Consider the following 11,473-nt stretch of genomic DNA (forward strand, 5'->3'; position numbering starts at 1 on the left):
TAATCAGGACTAGGAGTTATTGTGACTTCTTGTGTTTCATGAACAGGCTTCTATGTTGCATTGTGGGTAAAATGAGCATATATCCTGGTTTGGCCAAGACAGTCCTGGTTTACACATACTATTCCAACACAATTATTAATAGTGCACTTTTTATTCTCAAAAGTGTCCTGTTTTGAATAGTAAACTATATGATCACCTAACTATGGGAAAGAAGGATAAGTTTGACTTTTACCTCTCCTCTTTTTTCCATCTCAAATTTAACCACAATGATAGTAAAGATTCAAATAATACTAACATTTGGATTGTGCGTTATAATTTACAAAATGTTTTTGAGTTTATTAACGTATTTAACCTTTATCAGTAAAACAGCCCTTTGTATCCATGTGGACTCAACCAACCTCAGATCACAAATATTTGAGAAAAAAGAAACAAGAGGCCAGGCACAGTGGCTCATGCCTGTAATCCCAGCACTTATCGGAGGCCGAGGCAGGTGGATCACCTAAGCTCAGGAGTTCGAGACCAGCCTGGGCAACGTGGCGAAACCCCATCTCTACTAAAAAATACAAAAATTAGCCAGGCATGATGGTGCACGGTTGTAGTCCCAGCTACTCGGGAGGCTGAAGCAAGAGAATCGCTTGAACCCGGGAGGCGGAGGTTCCAATGAGCTGAGATCGTGCCACTCCAGCCTGGGCAACAGAGCAAGACTCTGTCTCCAAAAAAAAAAAAAAAGAAACAAGAAAAAACAGGCTGGGCACAGTGGTGCTGGGTGCGTGGTGCCTCCAGCCTATAATCCCAGCACTTGGGGAGGCCAAGGAGGAAGGATCGCCTGAGCCCAGGAGTTCAAGACCAGCCTGGGCAACATAGACTCCATCCCTACAAAAATAAAAATAAAAAAATTTAGCCAGGTGTAGTGGTGCACGCCCATAGTCCCAGCTACTTGAGAAGCTGAGGTGGGAGGATCACTTGAGCCCAGGAGGTTGAGGCCACAGTGAGCCATGATTGCACCATTGCACTCCAGCCTGGGTGACAGAACGAGACCTTGTTTCAAAAAAATAAATAAAAAAAAATACAAATAAAAAACTAAAGTAGTATAACAACTATTTACATAGCATTTATATTGTATTAATTAGTATGGATAATATAGGGCTAATTTAAGGTATACAGGAGGATATACATAAAGATACAGGGAAATACTGTCTATTTATTTGTTTGTTTATTTTTTTGAGAAGGGAGTCTTGCTTTTGTCACCCAGGCTGGAGTGCAATGGCACGATCTCGGCTCACTGCAACCTCCGCCTCCCGGGTTCAAGTGATTCTCCTGCCTCAGCCTTCCGAATAGCTGGGATTACAGGCGCTCGCCACCACCCCTGGCTAATTTTTGTATTTTAAGTAGAGATGGGGTTTCGCCACGTTGGTCAGTCTGGTCTCAAACTCCTGACCTCAAGTGATCCGCCCACCTCGGCCTCCCAAAGTGCTGGGATTACAGGTGTGAGCCACTGCACCTGGTCTATTTATTTACTTTTTGAGACAGAGTCTCACTCTATTGCCCAGGCTGGAGTGCAGTGGCGCAATCTCAGCTCACTGCACCCTCCGCCTCCCACGTTCAAGCAGTTCTGCTGCCTCAGCCTCCCGAGTAGCTGAGACTACAGGCATGCACCACCACACCCAGCTAATTGTTGTATATGTTTTAGAGACAGGGTTTCACCATGTTGGCCAGGCTGGTCTCGAACTCCTGACCTCAAGTGGTCCGCCCACCTCAGCCTCCCAAAATGCTGAGATTATGAGTGTGAGCCACCATGCCTGGCCAATACTGTCAATTTATATAAGGGACTTGAGCATTCACAGATTTTGGTATTTGCAGGGCCCTGGACCCAGTCCCCCAAGGATAGTGAGGCATGGCTGTAATCTTTTACCTAGTGTCCTGGTTAGCATTTTCAACTTTTACCTAAGTAGTTATTGAAATAAACAGTATTTCTTCAAAATTATGAGAGAATTAATAGCTTAATAGTAGAATAAATTATACTTCATGACACATTTCAATTTGAGAAGTATTAAAGTGTGGAAATAAAAATGCAGATCTTAGAATCAAAGACATATGATGATTACCTAAAATAATTCGGTCAGTGATTCCCAAAATAAGGTGAAATATCAACAGATACTAGGTTGGTGGGAAAGTCTTATGAAAAATACTGAGTTTAACCAAGACAAATAGTTGCTATCTTACTGCAGGATTTCTCAGAATATGTAGCATATTAATGTTACTGTGAATTTTCTAACAGGAATTATGATAGACAGCATTTCTCCAATTTAGTTAACCCTGGAATTCTTTTTCTCAAGGATTACCTGCAAGATTAGTGGTCCCCAACACACATTGGGAAACGGACTTTCATTGTTTAGGTACATCAGAGAGAGAACTCAATGGTCTGCCCTTCTAGGCCCTGCGGTCTGGGCCTTGCATTATGACCCAACATGACCTGTGGGGAAGGGTGAAAGAATTGGTGTTTACCCTGTGAGAGCTTTTCCTGTGTTGGGGGACAAGTGGAGTTGACGTGAGGGTGGGAAAAGGGCGTAGATCCTGCCAGCAGTAGACCCTGTGAGAAAGAGGGTTCTCTGCCAAAAGCACCTCCTTTTCCTGCTGTGATGCTGCAATACCCATTGGAGGGAAAAGTGGGCTCTGGTCTAAGGACATAAGAGCCTTCCAGGGTTTGCCCATGGGATAGTCTCCTACCTTCCTTTGTGCCTGAGGATGGAGGAAAGTGTCTGTGTTTATAGTGGAGGTTTTATCTTTATTGATCAGCTTTTGGAGTGTATGTAGAGGATGGGGCAAGTAAATGCAATCAGTGCTCCTGATGGAGAAGATTGGAATAATAACCGTATCCTTCTTGTCACTTTTCAAGACTTTATGAGTACAGTGAAGCAATGTGAAAATTGCATACCCTTCCAGTCTACCTCAATTCTGACCAGGGGAAACTTGCTTTTAATGGAGACAGTAAGAAAATATTCACTGCAAGCTCTGGGAAAGTAGAAGACACAATCCAATAACTGCCTTTTATAAAGTTAATTACGATTCTGCCTGATCTGTGCTCTGATTTTTAAGGAAGTGGTGACTTGTACTTATACACATCATGTGTTTATCCTCTCATCTTCTAGATTCCATAAGGATAAGTATTGCAAGGCCCACTTTTTAGACAGAAATACTAAGGCTCAGAGTTGTATATCCACAGAGCCAAGATTAAACTTCTGCTGTGTCCCTGAGTTTTCATTCTTGCTCCCTAGCCAGAAAACCTACTGGTAACCTACTGTAAGTACACAGAGCATGGTGATCAGCCTGAACTGCCATTTCAAGGATTGCATTTCAGCACAATGTGTTAACTTGTAGTTTTAAAAGATAAAGCTGTTGAATCACAGCAGTGCTTTAAATTTATGAATGAGAAGTAATTGAAGGGTGCATTTTCAAATTCCATTCAGAATTTCCCACTAGACAGTTTTTGCTCCAAGCCTATTTGAAAACATTTTTACCTTTACACCTCTTCGTGAGTTTTAGGAAAACAGAATAAGAAATCTTTCATGGAATGATCTAAACATATAGAATTTACCCAAGAGACTGAAACAGCTTCTTCTAAGCTTTTCCAGTCTCCTGGGGACATGTGTAATTAGACCAAAAACAAAACAAAACTCGTCGGCTAGGCCTGGGAGACACAATTTCCATCTCTTGGGTAAGTACTGCCATTAGGCAGGTTTTTCAGAAGCATAATTAAGAAAAAACTTTGTCCCCAAGGGACAAGAATGGCTACTTTTGTCTAATTATGCAATAGGGATCAGAGCTATTCACAGTAAAAGTCCTGTTAAAAGAATGTATTGAGAAAGGATAAGAGGAATCGTCTGGGCAGCACTGTATAAAAAACTGAACATTTCAGCCTTTTAAAACAAAAACGGCAACTTCATTTCTTGCTTATCTAATGTTATTCCTGTTTTCCATGGAAACTGTTTTCCAGTTACTCAAATGTAAAAAATTAAAGCTGCACCAAAACCAATAAAACCTCTCTTTTTGCTGCAGGAGATCACAGTGCCAGCAGATATGCCTCCTCACCCAGAATTCATAACAATGAAATTGTCCAGGTTTGATTGCCATGATTCACCCTGAAGGGGCATTGTGTCATTGAGTTCTGGGGCCTTCAAGCTGGGGCCTATAAGGAGACTGTGCATAGCCTCAAAGCAAACTGTTTTCCTGTGAACTGATTAATGACATTTTATTTTGTGCCTCCTTGTATTTCTTTCCTCTTTCCTATCCCTGAAGTTCCTAGTAAGTTCATAATCTCATATTAGAGAACAAGTGGTAGAGTTGTATCAGAACCAGTCGAGTAGATCAGATGTGCCCAGCATTAACCTAGGCTTTCCATTTCAAGAACATTTATGCCCTTTTCTTAGAAAATACAGGTTTTTAAACTGAAACTGCATTTAGGCTCTCTGCCACTTTGTCCTTTTACCCTGAGAAGCTTAACCTCAACCCCAATAAAATAAGACTCTATTTATCCTTCTCTATTTAAAAGGAGGCCTTTAGTTGACCCTCATTCAGAAACAAATAGTGGCAGAGGTGCTGGTAAAAGTCACCACAGGGCTCCTTTTCACAGCCTGATGGGCCAGTTGGGATATCTTGCTGGGCTAGCGACAATGCTTAAGTCAAAAAGACTGTGCTTCACCCTCTTCTGGCTCTAACTAAGGGGATTGCAGTAAATAAGGGATTCCACAGGGTAAACACCAATTCTTTCACCCTTCCCCACGGGTCATGTTTCCACAGACCGCAGGGCCTAGAAGGGCAGACCATTGAGTTGCCCCGTTGACGTGAAGCAGACTGATGCCTCACTGTAATTTTAAGTGGTGAAGGTTTAAGAACAACTTTCATCACAGTGAGGAGGAGAGTAAACTTCAGGATGCAGATCTACCCTGTAATTGCCATTTTTCTAATAGGTAGACTTTAGAACTCTAATGGCAGCTTTCCAAGTTATTTTAGCTGTTTACATTTCAAGCTTAAACATCTAACCTTCAGAAATGGTTATGTTTTATCATTGCAGTAGTAGCTTTTCATGGTCGGTGCAGTTCTGTTCAAGTATCTAGTTAATATGATGGTATAGCTAAAGAAAACAGCTTCAGTAGTGGTCAGCCCAGAGATATTGCTGCTCTGACGACAGCAGTGCTTGTGTTTTACAGTATGCCCTGGAGCGCTTAAAGGTCATGTGTGAGGATGCCCTCTGCAGTAACCTGTCCGTGGAGAATGCTGCAGAAATTCTCATCCTGGCTGACCTCCACAGCGCAGATCAGTTGAAAACTCAGGCAGTGGATTTCATCAACTAGTGAGTTGGCATCTTCAAAGTTCTTCTTTCAGAATAGTTGGATAGCTGAAGAAATGAGAAAGACTTTGAATTAGTGGGTAAAGCAGGCAAGTAGCTTCATTAACCTTTTGGCAGTAAGTATAGAGTTTTCATCTTTTCCTTCAATTGACCGTATGGAATTGACTTCATGGGTTGAATCTGATTGGTGAGTAAAGTGTTTTACTTCCTCATAGTGAATCAAAGTGATGAAAATAACTTGCTGGCCTGAAAAAGCTGTGTGCCCCAAATGATAGTATATTTACTTCACACTCAGTGACTTAATAAAAGACATGTAGATTTCTAGGAGGATAGAGATATGTTTATGAGTTGGTAAAATGTACTTCATGTTCGGTTGTAGAATGAGGGAAAGAGAAGGGATCATCAGTAGCTGGTTTCATAACACTGTCTTGAGAAAGAAATGTTCATTCCACTAGGTCTGTTCCTTCATCTTAAGTGACAAATGACCTGGCAATACTACTTTCTGAAATAATAATATGGAATAATGATATGAAATAATATGAATAATAATATGAAAGATGGGTTGTAACTACAACCCATCTTTCAGTGGGACATGCTCTACTCCCTTGCCCCATGGAGAGAGCAAAAGCTGGAAAAAACCCAAAGAAGAAAAGCCCTCACAACAGTAGTTCTGGGGCAAGACAGGTCTGAGACATTCCAGGTGGATGAGTGAACAATATTCAACATAGAAAATTCCCAAAGACGGAAATAACATCCTGTAGGTCTAGTTGTAGAATTATTTTCTAAGGAGTGATCAAGTGAGGCAGAAGAGGGAGGGGAGAGACCCATCAGTGTGAGTTCCTTTGAGTGCTTACTGTGTGCTGGACACTTGCTTGGTGCTTTTAAGATATTAACCATTGAATGAAGTATGGTTATCTTCCCCTCTTTTTTGATAATCAAGTAGGCCCCGGGCTCTGATCTGCCCTGTGGTTAAAGGCTGGTGAGTGGCAAAGCCAGGCAGAAGCTCAGGGCTTCTGGCCAAGGGAGCCTATGCTCCTTATTATGACTGGCATCACCAGTGAATATAAGGAACATAGGCAGTGTTGAGGGCCTGGAGAACATTCCGCTTTTTATTTTTGAGAATATAGTGGCTCAAAGTCCTGGTTTTCAGATGACAACAGCCACAGGCAAGTCACCAGTCTGCGCATTGTCTAACAAGCAAATTCTCATGCATATTAAGGGTTCTTCTGTTTCTTGCATTGACACCCTTTATACCTAACACTTGAAAATTAGGCTATCTAGGTGGCTGTTGAATTCATCCCTTGCTCACTCCCTTTGGTAACCCATTTCTCCACATTTCTCCTAGTCATGCTTCGGATGTCTTGGAGACCTCTGGGTGGAAGTCAATGGTGGTGTCACATCCCCACTTGGTGGCTGAGGCATACCGCTCTCTGGCTTCAGCACAGTGCCCTTTTCTGGGACCCCCACGCAAACGCCTGAAGCAATCCTAAGATCCTGCTTGTTGTAAGACTCCGTTTAATTTCCAGAAGCAGCAGCCACTGTTGCTGCCACTGACCACCAGGTAGACAGCGCAATCTGTGGAGCTTTTACTCTGTCGTGAGGGGAAGAGACTGCATTGTGGCCCCAGACTTTTAAAACAGCACTAAATAACTTGGGGGAAACGGGGGGAGGGAAGGGCCCAGGACTCGGGGCTATTCAACCTAATGAAAACCCTGTTGCTGCGTCACTGTGTTCCCTTTGGCCTGGCCAAGTTTGATACTTTGGGGATTCAGTCTAGGCGCTGGCCGGAGGACATCCCAGCGGTGGTACTTCGGAGAAACCTGTCTGCATCTGACTGAGCAGAACAAATCGTCAGGTGCCTGGAGCAAAAAGGAAAAAAAAAAAAAAAGGACATTGAGTTTTAACAGAAGGGAAAAGGAAAGAAGAAAAGATTTTTGCAGAATTTCTCAAAAATCAGTTTGTGGATTCCAGTAGTATTTATATTGAGAGAAATTTTAGTCCTTCCAACTGTGCTAAAACTTGGATATTTGTGAAAACTCCTTACCACCATACAAGCATCAGAAGAGCTCTCTTGTTGTTAGCACTTATTGTTTGCAAGAACAGAATACATCCTTTTATCCTTTTATGAAAAATGACAAGTGAAGGCAAAAGGGGAAGGTTATTTGATCTGGAAGATGAGTGTTCTGATATGGTGGCTTTTGCAAAAATCTTTATTGGTGTTGAAAACTGGAAAAAATAACTCATCCAGAATTCATACTGTCTTGACAAGAACTATGGTTCTCTGTTTTTAGATATTGTGGAAAATGTTTTTGGGCATTTTTCTCTGATTTTATTTCTTCTCCCCCACCCCTTTTTCTAAAAAACAAAACAAAAAAAAACACAAAACAAAAACAGAACAAAAGAAGAGAGAAGGAAATTTTATTAATTAAAAATGCTGTGTGATAAAATCCCAGCCCAGATTGCTCAGCTGTTTGTACCTGACTTGCTGCCTGCATAGGAGCCAGTTCTGTTCCTTTTGACTAGCCCCTCTTCCTCCAGGGGAGAACTTCCAAATGTTAATTTTTTCTTTTTGAAAATATAAATAATTACTATTTTGTACTGTGTGGTATCTCTGGTCTTTTGTTTCACTCACCTGCCTTGTCTCTTGGGTCTGAGTCCCTTGCTTAAGGGATTTTGAAGTCCTAGTTTTCAGCTTGCAGAGATTATGTCGGAAATGTCTAATGAGCCGTAGGGATTTGTTGAGACTCCATAATCTCAAGTTTTCTTTGTGAGCTATCAGCATCTGCCAGTCTCTTGTCCTCCCTGAGTGTCTCACAGTCCATATCCTGATGACGGATCAGGCCCCTACCTCTGCCAAGGCAAGTAATGGTAGTGGGCTTTTCTGCACCCTGTATGTTTTAAGACCTAATCCTCAACTCCCTTCTCCTAACTAAATATAAAAAGATCCAGGGGACATAAATGTGGAGATTAAATAAAGGGAAATTATTGTCTCTAACTGGTTCTGTCATTGACTTGATGTGTTTCCAGAAAAGCTAATACTGGAGCTCACAGGAATGTTCTGGGGCTCCCTGTCTGCCTTTTTTGTGACTCTGTTAGGACAGTGGGATATATTGAAGAATGTATCAGCTATTTGGCCAGCCTGTGTATTTTTTACTTTTGATGGAACCTCAACCTATTTCACCTTCCATTTCCCTTCAGTGGACCTTAGACTGTGTACATTTTCCAACTTTCATTTATCTTACTGCCTCTAGAATGGATAAATATGATCTGTTACTAATATAATCAAAGGCAGGATTAGTTTATTGGAAACTACTCCATTGCACTTCCGGTTTCCCCTGGGAAGCGTCCCCTGTGTGAGGAAGTACCCAGTTCTGCATATGCTGGCTGCTGGCTGCTGTCCTGTGCCTCCTCCATCCTAGCTTTCCAGATCAGCACACAAGTCCAAGGATCCAGGCGAACTCAAAGTCTCCTCTACCCATATCATCTTAGGTTTTTCCAGCTAAATTTATATACAGTATTTCATCTGAACTTCCCAACAACTTGACGAACTTGGTAGGACAGGTGAGATACAGCATCTTCCCACTGTGTAGATGAGGGAAGCAGAAACCCAGAGAAGGGACATGCCTCAGATCACACAACTATTGAATGCCAGATCTTCTAATGGAGTATCCTGAAGATTATGTAATTAACTGGAGGAAGTTCCATTTCTGAAATGTTTAGGTACAAAACTGAAAGTAAAGCTTCCTTCCTGTGGGAATAGCAAGAACAAAGCTCTGGAAAGGTGCCTCTGCTGGCCTGTTCTTCAGAAGTTCCAGAAGGACAAACCAGGCTTCAGATTTGCTTTCCTCTTCATTCACAGACAGCTGTGGGTTGGGATGCTGGTGAGTTCAGGGACTATGCCCTCAGGAGGACAGCAGTCCTGGCACCTAGCTTCTGTCAGGATGAAGGTCTCTTCTGGGATCTTCAATATTTATGGAATTTCCAACTTGGGCTTTACTGTGGGTACAAAGCTGTTGGGATTTCAGGTACAGGTAAAGCTACTCGATGCTTCTGTCATTATTTCATTCTTTCTGGACATGTTTGTTTTTGTTTTAAATGATACAGTTGAAGCCATCTGGTTATGACAACATCAGAGCCCCAGCATACTGTTCATAAACCTCCCACTGCCACCACCCCCCTCCCTTAGCTCCCCCACATCTGAAATTTAATTCAAGTTAACTCCACAATCTGGGGCATGAGCTGTCACTGCAGAGATGTCCGTGCCAGTGAAGCAGTTGGAAATTTCAATTCCACAAGGATATGGCTTATTTATCAAAACAGTATTTCGGGCAAGTAGTTTTGCAGAACCATTGGAGTTGCAGTTTCAGGTCCACATAGAGTATCTGGCATCATCCCCATCTCCCCTTCCCCTGTGTTGTCAGCTCCCCCCATATATCTGACCACCTATGGAAAATTCTCCCCATTCCCTATGTAAAGATTAAAGCTCTTTGCATTGCTACTAGACATCTCAAACACCTTTGTGGGTTTTAACAATTTGGGTAAGAGATGCTCCTCTTTTTCCTTTTCACTGTTAAAGCCTTTTAGGTCTTGAAGAGCTTTCTCTTGTGTTTTTCTTAATTCCAGCCAGGGACATTGAGATCTTTCTTAGGCCAGAAGATCTCTGGCTTGACCCCAGCTCTGCGCATTCATCTTTAAAGCTGGTGTAAATCTATTGTGGGATCTCCGTACTGTATGAGCCTGTGCAGATGAAAGGAAACAGTTTGTATGTTTATGAGCAGAACAACAAACAGAGGGGGAGTTGAGCTGCACTTTGAAACTGACTGTTGCTTTGTTCTTGCTCTTCAACTCCTGTAAAAGAACAACTAAATCCCCCCAAAATGACTGTATCAAAGCCTTTGGTTTATCTTTGTCAAAGACAAATTCTTGGCTGGAGCCCAACCTTATTTTCCACAACTAATTATCTTTTTAATCAGCCTGAGCCCTGTGTGTTTCCTTTATCTCATGACTTGTCGCTGAACTCTGCCCTACATCATTTAGATTCATTTCTAATGGTTTGCTGACTAACCTAACATTCAGGTAAGTATCGTTGGACTGCTTTTTATGTACGTGTATGCGCAAGGTGAATGTGTTTTCCTTCTTTTAATTTCAGAGGTGACCGCGCCATGTTGGGGCCTTTGACCCAATAGGTGGACACCTCATGGAGACAGTGAGCAGGAAAGCAAATGTAGGACGATCAGTATTTGGGATAATGAGCTGGGAGAACCAGAAGCTTTGACCTCCGGATGAGAACAGGAACTTGAATGTTGTTGACTGATGGGATCTTTATGCCGCTGAGCCATTAGCAAGATGATCCCTCCCCCTCTATAAATCTTGTAGTGCTGGAGTAGAAAGTGGCATCTGGAATACTGTTTGGTCTTGATTTCTGCAGCTCTAGGAAAAAAAGAATTTTAGACTTGAGGGAATTCAGTACAAGCAACCGAAATGATTAAGGAGTTGAAGGGGATCAACTCCAGGGGAGAAATGTTATGAAGATAAAATATGCATAACTCAAGTTTGGGGATGTAGCTCCAATACCTGCAGTTTACAGATCTCACAGGAGTTCTCAACATTTGCCAGCTTGTCTTGCACAGCTCCCATTCATTCCAATTGTATAGCTTGGGAAGATAGCTATGTAACTTCCTCAAGGTCACTCAGCCTGACTCTGAGCCAAGAAACAACAGGAGGCAAAGGGATAGCTTTGGAGCTTAGACCCAAGGACCAAAGAGAAGGTGAAAATCCAGGAGTTTGCCTGGTAATAAAAGTGGACACATCCACTTATAACGCTCACTTGAAATAGGGAGAGTTTGCTGGGCGCAGTGGCTTATGCCTGTAACTCTAGCACTTTGGGAGGCCGAGGTGGGCGGATCACAAGGTCAGGAGTTTGAGACCAGCCTGGCTAGCATGGTGAAACCCTGTCTCTACTAAAAATACAAAAATTAGCTGGGCATGGTGGCGTGTGCCTGTAGTCTCAGCTACTCGGGAGGCTAAGGCAGGAGAATCTCTTGAACCCGGGAGGCGGAGGTTGCAGTGAGCGGAGATCACACCACTGCACTCCAGCCTGGGTGACAGAGCGAGACTCCATCTCAA

The 11,473-nt window shown here is 42.5% G+C and overlaps 1 protein-coding gene across 5 annotated transcripts in view; it reads left to right on the forward strand.

Annotated features, from left to right (window-relative positions):
- Positions 1-8,342, forward strand: part of SPOP (speckle type BTB/POZ protein) — an 85,407-nt gene extending 77,065 nt beyond the window's left edge. For all 5 annotated transcript variants that reach the window (XM_003278762.3, XM_003278764.2, XM_030808025.1 and 2 more), the window contains 2 exons: positions 5,208-5,350; positions 6,693-8,342. In XM_003278762.3, coding sequence (XP_003278810.1) covers positions 5,208-5,350; positions 6,693-6,837 — 288 coding nt within the window. In that variant the 3' untranslated portion in view covers positions 6,838-8,342. The remainder of the gene's footprint in view (positions 1-5,207; positions 5,351-6,692) is intronic.
- Positions 8,343-11,473: the final 3,131 nt, after the last annotated feature.

The sequence above is a fragment of the Nomascus leucogenys genome, unplaced genomic scaffold (genome assembly GCF_006542625.1).
Source record: "Nomascus leucogenys isolate Asia unplaced genomic scaffold, Asia_NLE_v1 Super-Scaffold_258, whole genome shotgun sequence".
In the NCBI taxonomy this organism is placed as follows: domain Eukaryota; kingdom Metazoa; phylum Chordata; class Mammalia; order Primates; family Hylobatidae; genus Nomascus; species Nomascus leucogenys.